This window comes from Vitis vinifera, chromosome 13, assembly GCF_030704535.1.
Source record: "Vitis vinifera cultivar Pinot Noir 40024 chromosome 13, ASM3070453v1".
In the NCBI taxonomy this organism is placed as follows: domain Eukaryota; kingdom Viridiplantae; phylum Streptophyta; class Magnoliopsida; order Vitales; family Vitaceae; genus Vitis; species Vitis vinifera.
Window position 1 is genome coordinate 385,207 of NC_081817.1, and position 26,159 is coordinate 411,365.

The following is a 26,159-nucleotide window of genomic DNA, read 5'->3' on the forward strand; positions in this document are numbered from 1 at the left end:
AGTTTGATTGGTTACAAGAATACTGAAGAAGACTAATTCATATTTGTGACGCTTTGAAGAGTTCCAACTCTGACCTACCCTTGTGCATTACTTCAAGCAGTGACTTTGATGGGTGGTTTGTTGTGTAAATGGGTATTAGTCCAGGAGCTGCTGAAGTAGTCATTGCTAGCTTACACTTGGGCATTGGTTTTGGGTCAATGAAGGTGTGTGATGAACGTGGTATATAGTTAGCCCTAAGAATCTTCTCGGTCAATGATATTCAGCTTCAGAAATTATTTTAAAGCCACTTTCTTCCTACCATCAATTGTCCCTACATTTGGTAGTCGTAGGGCTTGCCCTTGTTAATATATATATATATATATATATATATATCTTTTGACCATGTATAATTATGCCTGTAAGTATTATTAAATTTATTTTTTTTATAGTTTAGTACCCTTTAATTTCCATCAATTTGAAAAGTACATTTTTACCTATCTTCATTGTTCCTCAAAAAAAAAAAAAAAAAAAAAAGTTAGCATGTTTTATCAAAAACTCAAGTGGTATTTATTTTTTATATTTTTTTTTGTTGAAAGCAACTCATTTTCAAATTTTAAATTGTTTGTTTTTTTATTTTTTGTTAGCCTATTACTTATTTTTAAATTTTTTTGTTTAAATAGAAAAAGTTCAAATATTTAGTTTTTTTAATGTTAAAAATAATTTTGTTATTTAATAAAAATAAAATATTATAAAAAACTATTTAATATTTAACAATATTAAACATTATTTAGTTTTAAGTTTTATTTAGAATTAAGTAGAAAAAACAAATACTACCTCACACTATCATATTTATCAATAAGGTTCTACTTGATTGGTGATTAAAGCCTTAATTCATTGAACAATTTAAAAATGATTTAGAGTTTATTCGATAATAATTTTATAAAACATTTTTAGTTTTATTAACACTTGAAAACAATTCTTTGGATAAAATTTTTAAAATATTAGAAATATTACAAACACGTTTTAAAATCACTGTCAAAATGATTTTTGAAATAAAGAATTTTTAGAAACTCTTGAAAAAGGGAAAATGTGTGTAATAGCAAATCAATAGCTCTTGACTAGTGAGGTTAATGGTATTATCCTGAAAGCGAAGAAAAAATTATTCAAGATTAAACTAGTATTGCTTTAATAAAGCACTAATTGTTTTATGTATCCAAATTGATTTCCATAATGCTTATGAGCAAAAATAGATGTAGATTGGCTGTTGGGTCATGTGGAATCCTTGCATGCTTGCAACCATTGAAGCATCCACCTCTGTTGATATGCACATTCTCTTGGCTTTTTGGGAAAGACTTCTATATTAGAAGAATTAAAAACAATATGCTTCCACTATGGGTTAGATAAATAACAATACTAGTGACAATCATCTACTTGAAAGATGTGGGCAGAAGTCAAGCAAACAGCGTCATCATGTGCACAAGGACTATGGCATGAAGTGCAATACTGCATCAGCCAGCACACCTAGAGAAATAATTGAACCAGAAGAAAAAAGGCTGTTTATCTTGAAGTAGAAAGAAAATTTTCAAACCCCTAAAAAGCATATATATGTCATTTCTCTGCAGCTTTTTTCACGGCAGAATGATTTGGTTTTGACAAGGATTTTCATTGGAGCTGTAATAGCTGGAAAAGCTCATAAGAATGCCTTTGGCCATTCTTTGGCTGTTCTTTTGACTCATTTACCTTTTTCCATATATACGTAAAATCATGTACATTCTATAGATATAACCAAAATCATAGCCTCTATGATGAGACACAACCACTAGTTTACAATTTGTATTGGCTTCTTAGCAGCTATTCCTCTCGTCACCAGGCTTCTGATTTCCCTTGGAATGAACCATCTACATTGAGGTGAAAAAAAAAAAAAAACAGCCATATGAGTTAGTTTCTCGATTTGAGTAATAAAAAACAAAACAATGCATAACATGTATCAATCGGTACGTTTTTACGACCATAAAATGCACGTATACAATAAGGAGAAGTTCACTACATATATAATGTTAAAAACTTCGTTTTCCTTACCAATGTGGGTTATCTCAATTATCCAAAACGGGCACAACTTGTTTATTATAATGAATAAGATTATGGCCCAACAAATAAAATCTCAGATCAGGTTAGGAGAAAAGATGACATTTACACAAAAGAAACTTGTAAGGACATGCTCTTTTATCATAGAGATATCATTCATTTTGGGTTTAATGTGCTCTCACAGTTTTAAAATCTATATATATATAACTATTTTCCTCTTATAAATGGTTAAAAAGCAGAACCCAAGAAAATGAATAAAAGGACATCAAGATCCATGGCAAGCACATGGGTGATGATGCAAACAGGAACACAAGGAAACAAAAGCACAGTGTCATGAAAGTTACCTGAAACCGGAGCCAGATGGGTGACGAAGAGGGTCAGGCTAAAAGAATATAAATTAATGGTTTTGTTCATTCTGATTATCACTTCACTCTCTCTTCTTGTAGAATCTTTTGGTAGCGAGGGAACCCATTTTTGTAAGCTGATACCTGCGCCAACATGCCAAACCACATGATTATTAAATTCAGACCAAACCCCCAATGTTTTTTATGATCCAATAAACATAGGTTCAGAGCTTTAGACATGGAAGCATGGGCAGCCATACGTATGTGATTCAATCTTACGCGTATAAGGCTAAACATTACGTGTTGCCTGTCGGTAGGCTTCTGGCGGGTCATGCCAAAAATTGAATGTTTCGGGGGAAAATGTGTGATCATGTCTCCACCTTGGTTCAGCGCAAGTGGGTGATGTTCAAAACTTGGTGGATCCCACAAAAAAAATCCACGAGCCTCTTCATCAACATTTTTAAATTTAGGACTATAAAAATTTTAAAAAACTTGATTTTCCAGTTAGAAAATTATTTTTATTTTTAAAAATAAAAAATTATTTTTAAAAACAGATTTCAAATATGTGCTCAAATACCCAACTACACCCAAAGTAGATTATTGATCCGACTGGAGTACACGACCGAACGTGAGTACTTGGACATGGTAGGCCTCAGTCCACTCACAAATTCATGGTACTAAAATCTAATCAATCAGAATCCAAATTCAGATTCGTTTTGATGAGATTTCTAAATGGGATGGTGACAAAAATGAAAATGTGGGTATAGTTGAAAATTAATATAGACAACAATATAATATCAAGCCGCCCATCACTATGTGAGGCTCTCCTTTGTAGATTCCCTGAATATAGACTCTTTTTTTTTTTTTTTCTTTTGTATTTTAGTGGGTGCTGTGAGAATTAAAATGTGATTACTATGGTCAAATAAAGAAATGAAAGATCAAATCTCATGTGATTGTGGCACTTCACTAGAGGAAGATTAGAAACAGAGCGTACTGAGTATTTTTATTAATAAAAAAATTATTTTTTATATTTGAGTTACCAACAACTATTTCTTTCCTATATATAATTTTTAAATTATTAAAATTTCAAACTTATGCACCCAAACACCAATTTTTCCCTGTTTGAATTTTATTATGGCAGCTTTTTTAGTTCTTCTATACGGTTGAAAGAATAGACTAATGGACTATCGCGGTTGTTTCCTAAGCCTTAGTTGATACGGCAATGGGGCAATGGGACCCACAATTAACGGTTTGATTTCCTATATGAATCGTTGTGCACCATCATCCAGTGGTCCCACCCGTACCTGATTATTCAGATTATCGTGATATTTTAATTGCATCATCTCCCAGGTCCCACCTAATTAAATGACTAATATACCCCTCCCCAACTTTCTAATTTTCGAATTCTAACACGGAGAAATGAAAGAAACAAAGAGAGTGGGAAAAGGATCTTACAGCTTCGATATCAATCTTGTAAACGAGAAGCTTTCTTCTTTCTCTACAACTGATCCTATAAGCCACAAATATATGGGCCACGGCCAACACCACCGAGCATATGAACAGAGCCGCTTCAATGGCACCTTGATCAGTGCTCGACCCACTGAAAACATACGAGGCTTTCAGCGAAACGAACACCAGAGATGAGACACTGCACATTGTTGTAATCCCCAGGTACGGCCCTCTCGACAGGCGAGGCCCATCGCAGAAACTGTACACACCTGCAACATGGCAAAAAAAGGGGGGAAAATCAGTCCAAGACGCCGCGTTTTGGGTGCACCCAGAAGACCCACCAACTGTTCGATCGGAAACACTTACATAGAATCACAGCTGAGCGGACAATGGAGGTGAGGGGCACATCTATGATCGAATACCGGAAATCGTAGTTGCTGAGATTGGAGTAGAGGGTCTCGAGGGAAAGGGACGAAGGGGAGAGAGAGGCGGAGATGAGAGCACAAGGGAGGAGAGTATCGGCGATCACCACTAGAACAGGGGCGGAGAAGAGAAGAAATGAAACCACCATGGTGATCAGAAAAAACAGAGTCTTGAATCCTCTGAGAACCCTTCTGGACTTGTCTTCTTTAGAGAACCCCATGATTTCCCTCAACTTTCTGGGCTGCGAGAAAGTATGGGAAAACTGAGAAGATCAAGGGAAAGCCTTAAAAGGAGAAGTAGACAGAAATAGGGAAAATAAAGGAAGTTGCAGGCCAAGGTTCGAAGATTTGACCACAATGGCACAATCCTGCCTGACGAAGACTTCGAACTTTACACGCGGGTGGTTACCGGTCAAACACAGCCTTCTCTCTCTCTAGATTAACGGCAATACCTAAACGGCAATTAATAAAAGAGGGGTTCCTCCTGTGTTACGCGTACACCTTTGCAAACCGTGTGCTTCTCTTTTCTGATTGCGATCCAATGGTGGGGGCTTCGTGTTTGGACGTGGGGGCCACTTTGGTAGCTTTATTTTCTAGACTATTTCTCTGGATTCGTGCTAGTTCGGTGAAACTGTCCGAAATACGATCATGTGATCACATGCAGCTTGTGGTGGCTGCGAATCTTATTTGTTTATTTTTTTATTTTTTATTTTCTTATTTAAGAAAAAAATATTGATAATTAGGGATTAGTTCTGTGGGAGTTTAATCTGGAAGACAGTTAGGGACTTACACATCACTCAATTATGAGCCTGTGAAATTCTGACCTGGATGGGTGTAGGCAAAATCTTCTACAATAACTATCCATGTTATTACAATAGAATTTTATTTGGATTCCCATAATTAAAATTTATGAATTTTACAATTTATTTTTTATTTTTTTATGTAATAATTATAATAATCATTAAACAGCTGAAAAAAGGCCTGTACATCATTTAATTATGAGTGGCTTAATAACTTTAAATTTGATTAATTATTATCATTTTTAAATAATACAAAGAAATGATTCTAGAACTCTAGAGGCCATGAGCTATTGACCCTAATTAAAAGTTGAAATTGTGGTTTGAAGTCGTAATTTTAGAATAATGTTATTATAAAATAATTTTTTATACAAGTCAAATAAAAAGTTTTTGAAAAATATTATTTTTAAAATTTACAAATAAAATACATTTTTCATAGTTTTTTATATTTTAATTTTTTTAAAATCATAGGCTAATAATTATTTAGCTTGCTTTTGGATGAATAAATTATTTTTTATTGAGCTAAAAAAATTATTTGGCTTGTTTTGAGTGAATAAAATATATTTAATATTAATCTAAATATAAAATTTACTTTTTAATGTATCTATTATATTAAAAAGGTATTTCTTTTCAATATCGTATCATTAGAAGTTTCATATGTGCATTCTTAGCCTAACTTTAATCTTTATATTTTTTTTTAATTCGTTTGATAGTGATTTTAAAAAATATTTTTAATAAATTGTTTTTAGTTTTAAATTTTTTATTCTATTATTATTCAAATATTAAGAACCAGATGTATAGAAAGACGGCATTTCTCCATATTTTTTGTATTTATATTTTGAAGTTTGAAAACCACACCGAACCCACGTAAGAAGCCAAAAACAATTAAATCGAAAACAATTTTAATGCGAATGTTCACCTCAAATCACATGAGCCATGACACCTGCACAAAGCCATCATCAATTATAGTTTCTTTGACTTAGAAAAATGGCTTAGTCTAATTGCCAAAAATATCGATGTCATTGCTTGTGGCACGCCTTGGCAAAACGATAGCTCCAAAATTTTCTTACGTAACCCAAAAGAAAATGAAGAAATAAAATAAAAGTCTGGTTTTCTTTTTTGTTGGTGAAGCTGCCAAGCAGCCTTATTTTAATTTTCGGAGATGGTGGATTCACATTTGTGGATTTCGTAGCCAGATATTTGCTTCTACACGAAGCAGACATTTCTGCGTATTGATTTCGAAGCCGCCTTTGGTCCGGCTTAGACCCAATGAAAGAGAATTTGGGCATTTTAAAAGCAAAAAACAAAGACCATTTGTCACGAGTATGAAAATATTTCAAATCGAAAAGCTTTTAAAATAGCTCATGAATTTTACTTATATTTTGTAAAAATTTTATACATTTACTTTTGTAGTACAAAAGTTTTTAAAAATATTATTTCTATTTTTAATTATTTTTAAAAATAGTCTACAAAAACCTCAAAACACAATAAATTTATTCTAAAAAATAATGGATTAATTAAGTATTTGATAAATTAAATTAATAATTTAAAGTAACTTAATAATATACGTTAAATTAAAAAATTAATTTTAAATAATAAATAAAAAAATTAATTTATTTTTAAGTTCATGTATTTATTTCAATTTTGATAAAAATAAAATATATATACATTTTAAATGAGTATAAATTAAAAGTTTTTTAATTAATTTATACAAATATATCTAGAAGTTCTCATTCAACTTAAAGTAAATTTTTTTGACTTTTCATAAACTAACTGAATCTTGAATAGGTCTTAGGTGGTGTTTGTTTTTTTGGCTTTTTGCTAAAAATCATTTAGTTTTAGAATTTAGGTTGTTTGTTTTTTTACTTTTTCATGACTTATTATAAACTTTTTACTAAATAGAAAAAGTCAGAATATGTGTCTTTTTCTAAATAGAAAAAATAATACAATGATTTTTTTTACTTTTTAACACTTAATAGAAATAAAATACTATAAAAACAAACAACCTAATATTTAATACTATTAAGTATTAAGGTTCTATTTAGAATTAAGTAAAAAAACAAACGCCACCTTAATGTCATCTACTTACCAAGTTATTATAAATACGAAAAAAAATAAATTTATTTGACTGATGTCCACATTCTCTCTTTAGTCAAAGAAATCATTATTATAAATATGAAATATATACCTTTCTCAGCTCTCATGCCATTAATTTCACACAAAAAATAAAAACTAATTTAATCATCATACAATTGTACTTTCCAATAATGCTTTTTTCTTTTATAAAGTTAAAAATGGCCCATTTGACAGCCAAAAAATGATTCTTGAAAATGTCAATATTCTCTCCACCAAGACCCACTACTAAGCATCTTTGGCGATTCCCTTGTGCTTTTCTCTTTGGGTATATAGCCGTATAAGCACCCAATAAAAAGACCCAGTTGTTCATATACATAAAGGAGTGAGAAAAGAACAAATATGGGTGTTTTCTTAAGAAAATGATGTGGGTTTTCCAGAAAATGATGCGGGTCCCTTACTTGTGGGGGAAGGGAGGGCAAGGGCATACACGGATTACACACGTAGAGTGAGTCATAAAATGGCTTTATTATTAAAAGATAAGGCTTTCACCTTTCTAGAAAGGGATACCAAGTGGGATCTCACATATTCAATAGGTGGTTTTCTTAATCAATTCAATTTATCTGTTGAATAGGTCAGACATTGGTCATTGGGTTCGTCTTTTTGGTGGCAAGCCTTCACCCTGGCCCCTTGAGAGTTGTAACTTGTAAGCTTGGTTCAACCCTCCTAATGGTCAGGTGTGGAGGGAGGGAGGGCTGCCACATGGTTGAAACTTGAAACTTTGAAAGGTAGGTGAGATTGAGGAGTCTGTCAACATTGCTTCATTGACAGGGATTCTCTACAAACTACGAACATCTTTTAGGGATTCCCTACAAGCTACAACATGTTTTAGATGATTTCTCAACCACCACTAGACAGCAACAATTAATACTTCCATATGAATGTATTGTTTGGGATAGAAGATAGAAATGAAATGAAAATAAGGATTAATTTCAACCGTCTCTTCTCATGTTTTAGTTAAATATATCATGCTTAATTTCTTATCAAGCCACATGAATCACATTCTCCGAGATTTGTTCTCCAAACAATGTGACGTGGGAATTTACAAAATTTTATTTAACTAGAAAGATTTTTCATATAAAAAATCCGCTAGCAATTAAAAAAATAGAATTCCCTTAGAACATATCTTGAAACAACACAAAAGAAATATTGAAAGGACAGAGGCATGATGAAGCCAACCTTTGCCGACCTAACCCCAACCCCACAAAAGGATTAAGGATAAAATCTTAAATCTCTGAGTGATTTGAGGGGTGTGATCTGGCATGAATCGTGTTATTTATTAGTGTTTTAACCAGTTTTGTTGGAACAACTCTTGAAAACAAGAACCAGCTGGAAGGCAACCATAGGCATATCCGAGACAGCAGCCCCTGAAAAATATCTGGCTCCATTGCCCACTGGCCTAGGTTGTGACTTGGCAACAAGCCTTGTCACAAAGTAGGATTCTTTCGGTGGTATTGCCTAGTTTTAAATGTGTTTTGGATAATGACACTTTCCATACAAGCATTTGCTTTAAAAATGTTTTTGAGAGAATCCTTTGTCGGCATTTCTCCATGTTGACAAGTAATTTTTAAATATGTTTTTTAAATTTTATGAAACTATGTTTTTTCTTGAAAAACATTTTTTTTTTAAAACATTCCCAAAACAAATCCTATAGGTTTTTTACAAGCTAAATGGAAGTGAATTTAAGAGGAAACAAAATCGTTTCATGATATGGGGAAGTTTTTGTTTTTCTTTCTAAAAATGGGATATTTTTTAAAGTTTTTAAAATTATTTACTAGAATATGAATGGTCACTTAAAATGATTTTGACTTATGAATAATCACTTGATTTCCTATTATTTTAAGTTTTATTATTATTTTTATATAATATATTACCAAAAGCACTATCACAAAATAATTTTTTAAAATTAAAAAATCACCTATAATTTTTATTAAAAAAATTGATGAATTATTTTTTCGAAAATACTTATAAGAAAAACATTTTCAATGAAAATATTTCAAATAAAAACATTATTAAGCACATTCAAAGATTTTAAAATTTCATTATATTTGGTATAAAAATTACTATAAGTGCTTTCCGATTTAAAAAATATAAAACAAAAAGTATGTCCAAACATATAGCAAATGATTCTGGTTGATAATATTTTTATTAATTCAAATAAGTAATCCTTCTTTAATAATAATTATCAACTTATAACTAAAGTCAAAATAAAAAGGTTTATCACAGCCTTCACATGGGCTGATAAATAAGTGGGAAAATCCACAAAAGTCAAGATGATTAAACCAAGGAGAATCCTCTCCAAAGACTTCTCTTTTTGCTGCCCAACAGAAAAAGCACTACATCCACAAATTGGAAGCCTCATAATATTTTGAGGTAGCATGTGTGCGGCATATGGTGCCTAATGCCAGTGGAAAGTTCCAAGGTCCAACCGTATAGGAACTATAACCATCCTTCTTGGATTCATCTGGCTTATTCCATTTCTTAGCTATCAATGAACTTATGCCATTCTTCCTTCAAATATTCTTTCCCTTTTCTCACATGTCAAAAGGTTCAAATACCCAAGTTTTGTTGTCTTCTACTTTTTTCCTTTCAAGTGTTTTTTGTTCACAACCTCATTTTAGGAATAGAGTTCTAACAGTGGCCTTAAAGCATTTTACACGTGTCTTATTTTACTTAGTGGCTATAGATGGTCGGAATTCATACTATCGTTTTGTTTTCTTCAAACTTCTCAAATAATTGTTTAGTGTTTTTTCACCACGATATCATACTTAATTTTCGATTTTTTCTTCTAATTTGATTTTTTTTTTTTTCAAACCGATATCATTAAATGTGGAATCTGAGTTAATTAAAAACCTAAATACAAATATATTATACTAAATAAATAAAACCAAGATATAAAACAATGAGATCAAACTTTGGTATAAAGTAGTAAAACCGACCTTTTGTGCAAAGCAATAAGAACTGAAGTTTGAGCCTTAGAATATGAGTAATAAGTTCATTAATTTGCTTTTCAATATGCGCCCATTCTAAAACAGTGCTTTTCTTTTTCTCTCCATGGATACAAAATTCCACATGTGAAGTCCAAGATTGGGCTTTGAAAAATGAACAAGGCCGCCACAAGTTGGAACTCCTAGAGTCACGGCCCGCCTTCTAGATGATCCAACGGTTGCTGCATCCTCTTTGTACAAGTTTGATTATGCCTATGACTTTGGATTATTGTGTGTATTTATATGCTATCAAGAATTCAATCCCATGGTCAAACCCCACAAATTCACCTAACATAATCAACTAATCAAACCTTATTCATCCAATTTGGTCAATGAATTAATGTCAAAATTTAATCATTACTTAAAATGAAAAATTAATTGAGGAAAAAACACTCCATATATTTGTGAAAATGAAAAAAAAAATAATAATAATCTTGAAATTCCGCAATGTTGGAAATAATTTGAATAATAAATAATAATTAATAAAATCTTTATTTTTAATTTCATTATTGAAACAGGCTGGGTGTTTTTTTTACCTCCCGACTGAAGCGGGTCTTTTTGCCGCTGTGTTGCTTCGTACCTTGGAACGTTCTCAAAATGGCCACGCGATTGTTGTGGCGCGCGAGAGCGAAGCTAGCGGTGGTTGCGACTGCCTTCGGTGGCGGAGCCGCGGCGGCGGCGATTGCGAGCTCCGACGATCCACAGAGGGCTCTGAAGGTCTGCACCACCGTTCCTACTCGCCTCATCCGTGACTCCATCACTGCTGCCACCATTGCCTTCGGTTCGTTTTTCTCTAAGTTTCATTTCTGCGTAGTAGAATTGAAATTAGGGTTCTTCAGTCTTTGGTATTGAATTCTTAGGCATGATTGTGAGTTTTGGTGTGGTGAAAGGATTTGGAATTGGAGTGAGATTAGATGAAGATGTTGAAATGCTAGGTCATGGAATTTTCAATTGTAGAAGCATTTGTATGGAAAGATGAGTGTGTGATCTGCTATATGGATTTGTAAATAGTGGCATGATCAAGTTCAGAAATGGGGTATTTCTCAGGCGACTTCCCCGAAGTATTTTGCTTCGATTTTGAGAAAATTAGATCATGGGACTGATACATATGTTGTATTAATGTGAAGATTGATATAACCTGAGGTTGTATAGTCATTTTGAATATTAATTTTACTGGTATTGTCACATTCTTTCCGCCCTGAAAAATGGAAACTCAAGCAATATAATGTGGATGTTACAATGTAGGGCTATGTAGGAAAAGAACACATCCTCTGGTTACTGAGGATTTATTTGATGTTTCATGCTTTTGCATACAAGGTTTCTGACAAACTGGAATGGTGGATCAGGGATCCCATTTCTAAATTTTAGTAGTTCAGAATTTACAACAGTAGCATGTTTTGGGTATGATGTTGATTTAATATACCGGTGGACATCTGCCTATGTCTTGCCTTGTACCAAATCTAACATTTAGTAACTTACAAGTAATTAGAATGGCTATTTTATTTTTAGGTGGAAAAAAAACAAAAAACCTGCATAAGATTTTTCAGCAGAAACCCTCCTAAAATATTCTTCTACCTGAAAAACTCAAATAATGAATTCTTCAATATGATAAACCCAGTTGTCAAACTCCATTCAACATCAGTTTGCAAGTAGAACCTTCTGGACCATATCTTCTCTTGCATGACCATTTAGAGAATTCTAATGGCCAATCATGCAGCCAAACTCAATCCTTGTGATGACACCAAAGTTGTTCTCTCTTTTTCTTTGTGTGCACGTATCCCTCCCTCTTCTTATTCTGCTCCTCTTTACTTGATGCCAATGCATTAGGGTTCACTTGCATTGATTGCAGAAAATCCCTACACAAGAGGACAAGTTCCCTATTCTTTGAAAATCAAGACAATAATTGAAAAGAAAATGAGCGAAGTCCCAAATGTCTAATTGAGGGCTTCATTGGAACACCATGGGTATTGAAAACAACATTGAAAGATGTCTATACTGGTTATTAGTTTTATAGGATGATGTGAGTTCTTATTCAAATATTTGAATAAAACAGGTTGGTATTTGCTTATGGTTTGTCTCACTGACCTGATAATTGCTAATTTAATATTATAAACCAGAGAAAGCATTGCAAGTTGAATTTAGAGAAGGTTTGAAATTGCTGGTGTCAGAGTAACTGCGAATCAGATCAGGGGTAGGAAGGAAGCAAGATCTGTCAGTCATTTTTTTTTATTGATAAGAAAATTGACATTTTATTAAAAAATGCCAATCAAAAAGGGTCTTGACCCCAAGTACAAATGATATATGCAAAGGCACTGAGGGAAATAAGAAGGAAAAGTAAACGCTGGAGTGAGACCCCCAACTAATCAACAGAATCTAGCATGGAGGATCATTTTGCTCCTAAACAAAATTTAGACAAAAGATAGGGCATTGGGATAAAAGAATTGTCTAGGCTTCTCTCCCACTAAATTGCATAAAACAAATACAAGGGGGCTAACCTCTAAGCTTTTCTTCAGTTTTCCTACCCCATTCACCGAACAAGCCAGGAAGAGAACACATCAAAGAGCTAGAATAATGAGTGTTGTATACGATGAGCTACAGCATGTTGAAGAAGGATATGATTGGCCGGTTCCTTATTGCTCTTGCACAAGTAACACCAATTAGCTAGAACCTGAACCTCCTCATCTTAGCTGGCCTAAAGTCATAATTTTTCCTGAACCACATCTCATACAACCCAAAATAATAATCCACTTTCAAACTTCTTTGATTCAAAAAGGAACTCGAGAAACTAACCCTGACGATCCATGAATGGATTTTATAGAGAACTTCTCATCCTTGTTAAATCTTGAAACTAACTTGCCCTAACATTCTCTTCTTACCTTCGTGTCTTGAATCTACTTAAGGAATGCTTCCACTATTTCTAACTCCCATATTGAAGTTTTCTTAAAAAACAAGGTCCCAAGCCCTCCAAGCATCAATTGAGTATAAAGGAGGATAAGGTACTCAAAGCAGGATACGAGGTAGTCAAAACAGGATATGAGGTATTCAAAGTAGAATCACCACCTAACTCATGCAAGGTTTATCAGACTCTTCCTTACACTTGTGAGCAGCACTTCTATATGAAGATTCTACTTTTAAACATATTTTACCTAGACTTTGAAGGTTTGGATTTTCTAGATACAAGAACTAGTGTATTTTATTTTGAAGATGCAAGAATTTCATCATGTTCGCGAATCGTGTTAAACTTTGCCACCCATACTTGAATGGTTTGTTTTTGTTGGATGCATTTAGTAATTCAAAAGAGATTTTAGGCATCAAATATGGATTAAACTAAGATTATTCTAGAGCCCAATTCAATGTTTGTTTTTATGGACGTGTAATAACACTATTACCACATATTAAGTATTGTTATTCATGGCTTTAAATTTTAATTTTATGTCAAATTTCAATAAAAAATTGCTGTGGTTTATGAAAATTAATAAGGCTTATGATCATTCCTCTGATAGGCTCTTACAAATCTGTTAGGCATTATGTGTTGTTTTGCATTGTTTTTATTTTTTTTATTTTTCATTTTTTTACTATTTAGATTCACTGTGGTGATATTAGAAGCAATAAAGTTGCTAAGTGAGAGTGGAAATCATGTGTTTGATATGTAGTTCCATGTTTGTAATGCCATTAGATTATGAATATTCACTGTTTGGGCTGCTGGAAGGAAGTCCTGAGAGGTCAAGGGCCAAACATGAAGTCCATGTCAGGTGTGCACGTAGGCTTCAAGAACTATGTTTCAGAAATGGAGGACTATACATCAAGCTTGGCCAACATATTGGTCAGTTGGTATGCTTTCATTCTGCTTGATTAGATACCTTTGTAGGAAAATAGAACACCGACTTTTATGTCTCATATTAATCTTTCATATGAGTGGTTTGGATGAAGGTATTGCTCTTCAGAGTGATACTTCCAGGTCTGAATGCCCTTTCTACATTTTACAGGAATACCTAGTACCTCAAGAGTATGTCCAGATTATGAGGGAGTCTATGTTGAACAGATGTCCTGTTTCTTCATATGAGCAAGTATGCGAAGTTTTCAAGAAGGAGCTCGGAAGGACACCAGATGAAGTATGTATTTTTCATTTCCTTTGCTCTCAAAAAATCTTCCATAATTGCATAGGTGAATCACTTGGCTCTTTCTGAATATTGAGTTGAAGTAGTTCCACTTGACATAAAGGTCTAGTTGATCTTTGGTGTTTATGTATGTAAAGGACATGATAAATTTCTAGTTATCTATGGAGTAAATACATGACTATTAAGTCAAAGCCTTCTCATGTACAGGTTTTTGATGAATTCGAGCCTATCCCAATCGCAAGTGCTTCCCTTGCACAGGTGCACACTGCTCGTACAAGGGATGGCCAGAAAGTTGCAGTGAAGGTCAGGATTTTCATGACTTAAACTTTGTAGAAAAGTTGATTTCCAATCATAACTAAACCTTCAATTAGGGATTCTTTTTGCAAGATGGGACCAGCTTTTCATGTGGATTTATAAAATTTAAGGATATAAATGTTTCTTATGTGTATTTTCTTCCTTGTTCCATTATTTTCTTAATATTCAGGTTCAGCACACTCACATGACTGATACTGCGGCTGCAGATCATGCCACTGTGCAATTGATTGTGAACACCCTGCACTGGATTTTTCCTTCTTTTGATTACAGGTACTATTACTGATGGTTGCTTGCCTGCTGATTGTTTCCAAGATTCTAGATTTTGAGAAGATTTTAATTGGTTCTTAAGCATTCAAAAATATAAGATACATGGCTAGGTATAAAAAACATACAAAAATCATAGTTGAGCATGTATACTTCTGATATATGAAAATGTGCTATCATTCCACGCATCTGTGATATGTGCAAGTACTATATGATCTTGAGTCCTTGATTACCTGCTGTTAAAAGAAGTTTCCTTGAATTTCAATTGCAGGTGGTTGATTGAAGAAATGCAAGAAAGTTTACCTAAGGCAAATTCCTTTAGTCTCCTTTCAGCTTAATTGTTTTTGCAATAATTTTTTTGTATCTTTTTACTGACATCCTGAATTTTCAGAGCTAATCTTTGAATGATATCACTGTAGTTAGCTGTGTTGTTATATAATGCTTATGTATTTTCTTGTGCCTTCACCACCTTCCTGTTTCTATTACGGTATGAATTGGTACTCAATTCAACAAAATTTATCCTAACTTTTTGGGTTTGGCTTTGTAATTCTTACTCTGCCAATATTGCATCATACCATTTGTTGGGAACAATTTTTTTTGCTCAATTTCCTTATTTTGGGATGAAGAATGTGGAATTTGAATTTCTCTAAGTTAGGAGATGCTTTTGAGATGGGTTACTGTCCTTATGGTTAAAATCATGCTAACGTTTTTGTTGGTTTATGCAGTTTCCTATGTGTTAGTGATTTTGATAGGTTCTTATTATGGCTGTCAGGAATTAGATTTCTTGGTTGAGGCCAAGAACAGTGAGAAATGCGTGGATAACTTTCGGAAGTTATCTCCTCATATTGCACACTATGTATATGCTCCAATGGTGTATTGGAATTTAACCACCTCAAAGTTGTTAACCATGGAATTTATTGATGGTGCACAAGTAAATGATGTGAAGACCATTCAAAGACTTGGGATTCGACCAAATGAAGTTGCAAGATTGGTAAGTTCATTGAATTCATTCATAGATTTAGAACTTCCATTTTGGATATCCAAATGGGATTCATATATCATTTTAGAACTTTCATTTTGGATATGCTTGATGTTTCTTGCCTTCTAGAGATCTAACTGGTTGAGGTTGACTTACCAATAGAATTCTTACTACTTTGACGCATATATTTTTGTCCATATGAAAGAAATTGGAAGCTGGTTGTTAGGACCATACCATTGGGAGCAAACTTGGCTTAGATTCAATTGGGGGGTTTGTTTATAAAGATAGGCATAGACTACACTGCTTTTGACCCTATATCGGCCTTCATATTTCATGGGTATGACACCAAATAGTTAGACATAGACTGGATTTAATTTGGTTCTGTCTTTTAACTTGGAAAGGCTAGAAAGAAGAGGATTATGGATGTGATTTTATTTTTTGCAGGTTAGTGAAGCTTTTGCTGACATGATGTTCAAACATGGGTTTGTGCATTGTGACCCACATGCTGCCAACTTGTTGGTTCGTCCAATGCCGTCTGGTGAAAGGAGCTTTTTGGGTAAGGACATTTGAAAAAAAAAAAATTATCTTTGAAGTTGTGATAATCAAATAACACATCTCTTTAGTAAGTTTCATGAGCAATTTATTGCTTTAGTATTTCTACATATATCCTTCAATATCATCACCTAAAAGGGATAAAAAGTTGTGTTTTCCAATTTGGTGTTTTTATATACTGATCAATTGAAGCTGAGCATCTAAATACAATCGTCCCACTCATACAAATAGGTGATGGCATGCTGCCATCAGAGTGTTATATTGCAGACATCAGTATCAGGAAAACCATACTGACAGCATTGTTACTAGAAATACTTCTTTTCTTTCGGTTAGCAAATTGAAAACTTTGGGCTTTAACTTCTCATTTTTGTTCAAACATTGTTCTTATGATTTTTCCGATTTCAATTTGACTTGGTATAACTTGTTTTTCCTTGACCCTTGAGACCTAGATCAAGCAGGAAGGGGTTAGGGTGGGGATGGTTGAGGTTTCAGGTTACCAAAGTAAATAAATGAAAACAAAAAGATAAAATAAGAGAAAGAATACTTTGGTTGTTTCTGAGTGCTGGTTCTATTTTGTCATCTTCGATTAGTATTCTCAGGCCAATATTTTGCAATGACCTGAATGTATTGCAAGAAGTGAGATTTTTTTAGTGGATAACGGATTATGATAGGCCTAACTAGTGGGCAGGAATTTGTAGATACCACTATCATTTGCTATTCTTTCAATAGATTTTCTTCATGAAACCCTTATTGTTAGTGATGAGACTCTGTTAAGTGCTTCTGGTGGGGCTTCCAGAAGATTCATCTATGTGATATTGATAGAAGATTTTCTTATTGTAACTTAATGTTATAATTTGTCTGTTAACAACTATCTTTCAGTGCTTTTTTTTAAAGGAAATATAGCTTAACTTCATGTTAATCCTCCCAAGTTTAGTTTTACAAATCCCTATAACAGGATTGATTTGTTAAAAAATCCTGAAGGTTTCATATTTTTCTCCATGAGCTAAGAACACTTTTTTTTTTTCTTTTTGATAACCTTTTTGGGTTTGACTACAAACCAAAAAACCCTTTGAAAAAGGAAAAAAATTCCTTCAAATCTCAACATGTAATTTGTCCAAAACATGGTATTGAGATTTATTGAGATTAGAAGTTCCCAAAGTCCAAACTGAGTTATTAAATATAGCATAAATATTTATATACTGATTTGTTCTGTTTCTTAAATGAGGAAAAAGATGAATTAGAAATTAAGGATGGCAGTTGATGATCCCCCACCCCTGACCTTACTGGAACAAGTTTAGGATTCACATAATGATCAGGCCAGATTGAGTTTGGAATGTCTTAGCATGACTTAGACTAAGTTGAGTTCTGCTTTAGATTCTTTTCGATATTCAGATTCCATTCGTATATGTGCTTTTAGTTTCTGCTGACATAGATGATGCCCATGAATGCAATCGGATTAATGCATTCCACCTGACTTAGGTTAATACATATTATTGGGTTAGGCTTTGATGGGATTCTGAAATCAGAATTGGGTTCCTGTTGGGTTTACCTAAATAGGTCAGATTTGGGTTGGGACTTGTTAATCCTTTCATAATCCATAGTGTCATACTGGAACTTTTTAAATACAGCGATGCTGGTGAAATGGTTGATGGATATAGTGTGTGTGTGTGTGTGTGTGTGCATGTATATAGTAAAATTGAAAAATTATTAGAATCACCAAAAAGAAAAAAGGAAAATTAAAAAGAAGAGGGGGACAAATCTGGTATAGATGAAGTAAACAAGGAATGCTTAGTGAGAAAGCAACAAAAAGCACCACCCACCTTGCCAATCTTGTCCACCATGATCTTTCTCCGTGATCTATCTCTATCATCATCGCCTCCAATGTTACTTCACTAACAATTAAGAACTAACAAACTTCTAATCTCTAGACCTCCCACTTCCTTTGCAGAGAACGAAATCAACCATTTAACCAGATGTGCTTTCCTCTCCTCTTCCCCTCCTTCCACATGAAATCTCTTTAATGCTGAATTTGTCCTTTCTCTCTGGGTGTCTTCTGCTCAATAACTTGTAATTTTTTTTGTTAGCTTCCACAAAACGATCATATAACATTCTTATTTTTCTGTCTGGTGGGCAGGAAAAAGAAAACCCCAGTTGGTACTCCTGGATCATGGTCTGTATAAGGAACTAGACTTTCACACAAGAGCCAACTATGCTGCACTTTGGAAAGTATATTTCTTCCCTCAATTAATTTTTGTAATCACTGCATTATTCTTTCTAATCCTTGCAAATTCACTGTTCTGTTATTTATCTATTTTTTATTCTGTTTCAGGGATTGATATTTTCTGATGCAAATGCAATAAAGGAAAATAGTGTGAAATTGGGTGCTGGAGAGGATCTCTATGCATTGTTTGCTGGGATTCTTACCATGAGGCCATGGAATAGGGTAATTGATACTTCAGTTGATCATTTGGTTGTAAAAGGTGATGAGGGTGACCGATCAGAACTCCAGGTAATCTTTTGTGGAAACAATAGTGCTCTTGTAATTGTATGCTTTGTTAAGGATCAATGCTTGATATAGTTCCATGCTGTCACTTCTGATGGGAATTCTTCCATTTATTTTCCTGTTGTATGGAGGGTGGATGGCAGGCTGAACTGTGGTTTAAAACTTGCTTGATGGTATCTAATTTTTCTTGACAGATGTATGCTTCTCAATATTTTCCTCAAATCACAGAGCTCCTGCGGAGATTGCCACGTGTTATTTTGTTAATGCTGAAGACAAATGACTGCTTACGAGCAGTTAATAATTCTCTGGTATTGCATTCTGTTATCTCTATCATTCTTACTATTACTGTTTCTATCGAGTGCTTTTAAGCTTTGTGCTGATCTTTGACATTACCAGTAAAAGGCATGAGTAATGCAATTTAGCAATTGGCAATTTGGCAGGTCTTCCCTGGCTATTTGATTACCAATTAGCTAATCAGAGTTCTCGATAAAAATTTATAGGTTTATTGTTTGCACAATTTCTAACAAAGGAAAAATGAATATAAGATGGATTCCTGAACTAAACCAACACACTCCTCTGCCTGGGTGCTGTCATATAATTTTGTATCGGCTCACTTCACATGTTGGAGATAAGTGGACTTGAATTTCTGACATCCGCCACAGGGTAAATCACCGTCTCTCAGGTCAACAATACCGTTTGTGCTTGTGATTTGGCATGAAAGGACTGGAGAGTGGATGAAAGTGACTAGGAGCATTAGCCACTTACAAGATGAATTTCTCTCCCTCTCCGTCTCCTTCTCCCTCATTCTTTTTTTGTATGCTAAAAATATTAAACTTTGCTGTTGATGTGAACTGTTGGATTGGAAAATTCAAAATGTAAGGGTCCATGGACATGGTAGCCTACTTAAAGACATGGTGGGACACCAGATATGATTTGTGTGATAACTAAGATAAATTAGTTTATCTCCTAAAAGCAATGAATACATGCTTACAATATGAATTAAGCTACTTGAACGCTTGATGACCTCAAGATGTCTTGTTGTTCACTTAAAAAAACTTTATGGAGGGAGAAAATAAATGTCAATGAAACTCAGACATTTTATAGATGTGCATAATTGTGTCAAATTCATCAGTTTTGGCAGACTTTGTAGCACCAGCAGCCTTCTCCTTGATATGGGGGCATTAGTCTTGTTTACATCATTACAACCTTTGGTGTTATTATTGTTGTTGTTGTTGTTGTTATTGTTATTTGTTTTCTGGTCTGCATGGAAGTAAAATTTTGAAGCAGTTCTTGTCTTCTGAAAGTGCTTATTGAACAGCTGCAGGGATCTTCTCTTGAGACGTTCATGATCATTGGAAAAGTTGCTTCTGAGGCTGTTGCTGAGGCAAAGATGTCACAGAGGAGATCTTTCTTATGCTGGATAAATGTCTGGTTGGAGGGAATCTTGTTGGAAGCTCGACTTTTTGGAATGCAGATAGCCCTATGGCTTTTACAAGTCAGGAAAGCCTTAACTTGGTGAAAGCTGAAAACACAGGAACTCAGTCATATCTACCTAGTTTGTTTTTCTTAGCTAGCATATTCTTTTTCTCCGTGGCTCAATCTTCCCAAATACAGGAATTATGAGCTCGGATTGAGGGGTTAATTTTTTCTTACAGAAAAAAAAAAGAAGCAAATAAATGGCTGCTGGATGCTGAAAGGATTTTTTTCTCATATCTACTGGCGCTTCATTCATGTTGTAAAACCCCATCAATGGGGGGCAAATGACATGTATTATGAGCAACAAATCATTTATTGATGGTATTATATCTATTAATATACAAGTTCAAAACTTCTCTTAATCCTACAAATGGAAATACAGAATTTCCAATTGAAATTAACTTGTCTATGCAACAGGATTTGGCTAAAGGGCAATAGACCACTGATGGATGAATGGTTTCATTGATTTTTTATGAGACCAGGGTCAATCAGAGCAACAAATGAATTCAGCCGCAGCTTCCCTCTGTAAGTCTCCATATTTCCTCCCTATATTTTCGGTCTTTTGCATTTACAATTGCTTATATTTTCAGTCTGTTAACAAAAATTAGGCCATATAATTTACGTAAGTCATTAAGAGAACTATTAAAACTTGGAAGTGATGGTTTGAGATGTGTTGGTCTTTAATTTACCCACCTTTTGTTTAGCATTGATTTGACATGGAGGTAGATTGGTGTTTTTACTTGGAAATATTGATTGGGTTAAAAATTATAGACATGTTTGGAAACTAAAAAATTGTTTAACAATTTTTTTTGACAGTTTATTTTGAAAATTAATAATTTTTTAGAATAGGCTTGAACTGTTTTTAGGTGTCCGAGGCAGAATAAGAAATGTTAATATATCATCTCCTCTCCATAAAAATACTTTAGCAACTTTTATATAATTGGGAGAAATATTTTCTTAGTTGAGTTTTCAAATAAAATTTTGTTATTTAGAAAAATCAAGAATTAGAACTGTTTTTGAAATATGTTTTTTTGAAAATTGTTTTTGAAAACATTTTCAAACAAAGTCCTAAGGTGTATTTGGGAACATTTTTTATAAAAAATTTCTCAAAAAATACTTTTTAAAAAACAATTTTCAATAGAATTCTCTAATATTTTCTATGTATGAGAAGAATGTTTTTGAATTATTTCATTTTGTTTTATTTTATTTTTTTATGTTTTCAAATATATGTTTTTTAAATTTATATATATATATATAATAATTTTAAAAATAAGAATAAATAATAAAAATAACTAAAATATCGGCCTTTGTTTTTTTATTGTCATATATGTTTTCAAAATTATATTTTACCTACATAAGTCCCTAAAGTTATAATTAAATTTTGGATTGTAATAATAATAATAATAATAATAATAATGATGAGAAACATGACGAGGACAAGAATGAGGTGAAAGAACCGTGTAGTAAGTGGGTTGTAGTTCATTTCTCAATTCTAATGATAAGTAAGTAACAAGCAAAACTCGGAGATTATTTAGTAGCAGTGGAGAGAAGCTAGGCGTCGTGGGGGTGGTCATCTATTAATGGAACTCATGTGCGCACTCATTGATGGGTTGCTTCAAGCCTTCAATCATACTGGCCTTTGCGGTGCCAATTGGGTGCCTTCATTCATGGTTCCCCACTCCCTCAAAACAGAGACCGCTACCCCACCTGTTTGGTCACATCTTGTCCCCCGTTGACTCAATGTTTTCCAAAACAATTATTTCAAAAATAATTTTGAGAATACTTGCTATAAAATTTGTTCATGAATATATTATATATTTATATGTAGTACAGAAAATTTTAAATTATGTTTCATATGTTTAATTGTTGTATACAACATTTTAAAGAAACACTCAAACATATTTTATTTTATATTTATTTTGAAAATAATTTGTTTGAAGGGTTAAAAATGATTTTTTTTATTAAAAAGTTGTGGTATTTTTTTTTTTTGGGTTAAAAGACTATTTTTATTGTTTAAAACAAAAAATTATTTCAACAGCAGTTTTCTTACAAATCATAAATTTCCATACTCTAACGTGAATGTATGTTTCCTTGGCATAACAAATTTTTAACATGCTTGAACCGTTGGTACACTGTATTAATATCAGTCTTTTCTTTTAATATCTATCTTCTTTTTCTTTTCTTCAAAGAAATCATTGGATTACCTCTCATATGAAATCTATCTGTAATCCTATCTTTGCTTTTTTCATTCATTTCCTTCTTCTTCCTTTCTTTTCTTCTTCTTCTTTTTATTTTTATTTTTATTTTTTATTTTTTTCTATTTTGCTACGTTGGGTTCAAAAAAATGCCAAGAAAAGAGAAAAATGTTAAAAAAATTATATTTAGATTTACTGTAATTAAAATTAATTATAAATTTATATATATTTAAGTTGTTTAACTTTTATAAAAAAAGTCTAAAATAAATTAAAATAGTTTAAAGTAATATATAAAAATAAATTATTTATTTATATTATTTTTCTTTTTCTTTTTTCATTATTTTTTCTAGTATTCATTTTTGGTCAAATCTTTTGGATCCAAACATGGTATTTCCATTCATTCTAAAAGATGAAGGAGACCAAGGGGAAGATGATTCAATTACATTTTACAATTAGGGTTGGATGAGTGTGAGATTATAAGGAAGAAAAGCAAAAAAATTCACATGTTTTCCGTACATTGCTCCTCCTAATATGATAAAAAAATGACCTTTTTTTAAAAAGAACTTTTTATTAAATTTAAAATATTTTTCACACTTTTTTTTTATTAAATGTAAAATATTTTTCACATTCAATTTGTTAGGATAGAGAAGACAATATCAAAGTGATAATACGGAAAGGATCCAATTTGTGTTAAGTCTATTTTTTCAAATTTTTGATATGTATGCGGGTTATTTTTTTTTTATTTTATTTTTTTTGTAACTTTTGAAATGTGTTGGTTTAATATTCTAAGATTGCACTAGTATTTAATCTTGTGACACAAGAACTTTTCCTATGAATTCAAAATCCAAATGAATCAAATCAAATAAAAATTAAATTAATTTTGATAAATTTGGAATGAGTTAATTTCATTTACATTTAATCCTAATAGGTTTAAAATTTTATGGAATGTCTTTTTTATTTTGATTGAGATGGAAGTTGAGTGAAAATAATAAATAAAAATAATAAAAGATAATATTTAATGAAATTTGAAATTAATAAGAGTTAAGTATATTTAATCAAAACTTTAGAAGAGGTCAACAAAATTAACCCATTTCGATTTAATCAAATTTGATTCTTAAATTAACTTGCCATTATTACAATTATGAAGAGACTAAATGGATATTTTATAGGGAGATGAGTGATAACCCGACTCTTGGTAGCTTGGCATGTAATGGTATCAACAAAATTTATACCTAAGGTCCTTACACTAAAGTAGCAAAGATACTATAGCATAGTGACTCTAGGATCGAACACTGGGAAGGGTTTTTACTTTAACTGGTGAAGTTCGGAGGATGGAGTGAACTTTTCTTAATAAAAATTAGGTTAAGATGAAAACATAAAAAGATGAAGGTGTTGTAAACTAAACTAACATGAAAATAGGTTAAAAGATGGAAAAAGAAGTTTCTCAAAGCTTTGGATAGCCATGCTTAATTCACTGTGTAAAAATGGAGATTTTGGGACTTTTCACCTCGAGTTGGGGAAGCAACTAAGGTGATGCTTACTTCCCAAACCGGTATGAGTTTAACAACTGAGTTTTAGTCTTTAAAAACTTACAAAAAGGGTAGCTGAAAAAACCTCATAAATGCTCTTTTATTGGTATAGGTCATCTCCTTGACTTGCAATATAATGGCTCGTAGGAGATAACTAATGAACGTAGTGGATCTAATAATAAGAATCCACTAAAACCAAAAGGTTATCAAGTATTGGTCATTCAAAGCAAGTCAGAGGGATTAAAAGCTTTACTTTGAATGAAAACATTTATGACGCTCAGCTACTTACATTTATGGCTTGGAAATCTCCATCCTGACACGGGAGCTTCACATAGCATCCATTACTTCAAGAAATTAAAAGGTTTTAGCCTCTCATCCTTGGGGATTTCATCCTCCAAGGATGTTTGGCTACTAAGAAAATGAGAAAGAAAAGAGAAAAGAAGCGTATGAACAAAAGTGCTTTTATAACTTATAAAGTTACAGGTTACAAGATGATCGTGTCTGAGGCTCTTCACCTCTATTTAAAGACAATAAAAAGCTAAATTATAAGAGCAATTACAAAAACAACCTTTTCATTGGTTGATTATAAGGGTAAAATAGGTATTTACAAAGCTAAAAGTCAAGCAAAATATATTGGAGAACCGACAGTGGAATATCATCAACAGCGTCTCAAAATAGGGGATTTCAAAGGCATTTCGCAAAAGGGGGGAAGATGAAAGGTCCAAATTTCGCAAGGTGGTTTCTTCATGGTGCGAAATGGCCAAATTTCGCACCATGAGGAAAATCCTCTTGCGAAATTTCGGCAAGGTGATATTCACCTTGCGAAATTGTGTTCCCATTGCTTGTGCTCGTGTTTCCACTTGAAATTCAAGCTTGTAAACATCCAAAATCCTTGCTTAACTCGCCCAAGTAGCTCCTCATCAATTGGTATGCTTGAATTAGTTCATAAGCTGATGAAAAACATGTAAACTTGTCACTAAAAATGATTAGAACTAATTACTAAGGAGCTTAATGAATTAATTGGGTTAAATGAATATGATTACTACACAAAAGTGCTTAAAATCCTTATAATTAGGTCTACAAAATAGCATTTTTCGGTAGTAATCAATGAGTTTGCATTTTTTTTAGCCTAAAGTTAAATACAAATGTGAAATATCACTTCTTAATGGAATTTCAACCATATATTAAATAAATTCTGAAATAAGATGTAACACATAAATATAACAAAAGACATTCATACACTATTTAGTAGAGAGTATTAGATTTAGAAAATAAATATATAGAGAGATATTTATGTGGTGGGTGATGACTGATGAGCAGAAGAGAAGAGGAGAAGCATAAGGACAGAAAGAGAAATAAAGAGGGATGCGAAGATCTCGAGGAAGAAGCATTTAGCAATGGAGAGTTGGTGGGGTTTGAATCATCTGAGATATGATTGAGAGAGGCTGTGGTTGGTTCAATGTTGAAGGACTTGGTCTATCAGCCTGCATTTATTTGTGTCCTACATTTGGTAGTCTATTTACTACCCACTACCTACTACCCCTTACGTCGCTGCCCAGCCGTCCATTCAATTCTTCCTCATTCCTTCAATCTTGAACCATGATGGCCCCTCTTCATTCGAAAATGGAGTATTTAAGTCTATTTGATAACATTTTTCAAAAATATATTTATTAAACAAAAAAAGGTATTTTGAGGGGTATATTTTCATTGATTTCAATTTTTTTGTAAACTATTTTAAAAATAAATAATTATATAAGTATAAAAAATAATTAAAAATAAAATAAGATATTTAAAAACATAAAAAATAAGTTAATAACATTTCATTTCCATTTCAAACATTGTATAATAGTTTTTAAATACTATTTTTAAAATTATTTTTTATTATTGTTTTAAAAAATAATTATTAAATAAGTTTTTAATATTCTTAATTTCAAATGTAATCATGATATTTTAAAAATGTAATTTCATAATTTATGTTAAAAATCGTATTTTCAAGGTGTGACTTCGGTTTAAATTCGTATAATTTTAGTAT

At 32.7% G+C, this 26,159-nt stretch overlaps 2 protein-coding genes across 4 annotated transcripts; one reads left to right on the plus strand and one right to left on the minus strand.

Moving 5' to 3' along the window:
* Positions 1-1,656: 1,656 nt before the first annotated feature.
* Positions 1,657-5,150, minus strand: LOC100257064 (uncharacterized). Of its 2 annotated transcripts, XR_009467407.1 has the most exons (4): positions 4,224-5,150; positions 3,864-4,126; positions 2,409-2,552; positions 1,657-1,877 (listed from the first exon to the last, which is right to left on the minus strand). XR_009467407.1 is itself a non-coding variant. In XM_059742039.1 (3 exons), the coding sequence occupies exons 1-3, from the start codon at positions 4,498-4,500 to the stop codon at positions 2,487-2,489; spliced, it is 606 nt and encodes a 201-aa protein (XP_059598022.1). In that variant the 5' UTR covers positions 4,501-5,150; the 3' UTR covers positions 1,657-2,486. The 2 variants fall into 2 exon arrangements, 1 of the variants encoding a protein (XP_059598022.1); XM_059742039.1 differs by having other exon boundaries at positions 1,657-2,552.
* Positions 5,151-10,700: 5,550 nt separating this feature from the next.
* Positions 10,701-20,765, plus strand: LOC100265631 (putative ABC1 protein At2g40090). Of its 2 annotated transcripts, XM_002270915.4 has the most exons (12): positions 10,701-10,977; positions 13,873-14,027; positions 14,183-14,308; positions 14,522-14,617; positions 14,799-14,899; positions 15,165-15,201; positions 15,666-15,884; positions 16,317-16,428; positions 18,559-18,650; positions 18,754-18,933; positions 19,122-19,235; positions 20,246-20,765. In XM_002270915.4, the coding sequence occupies exons 1-12, from the start codon at positions 10,794-10,796 to the stop codon at positions 20,444-20,446; spliced, it is 1,617 nt and encodes a 538-aa protein (XP_002270951.1). In that variant the 5' UTR covers positions 10,701-10,793; the 3' UTR covers positions 20,447-20,765. The 2 variants fall into 2 exon arrangements, with proteins under 2 accessions (XP_002270951.1, XP_019080032.1); XM_019224487.2 differs by lacking the exon at positions 10,701-10,977 and having other exon boundaries at positions 13,879-14,019.
* The last annotated feature ends 5,394 nt before the right edge of the window (positions 20,766-26,159 follow it).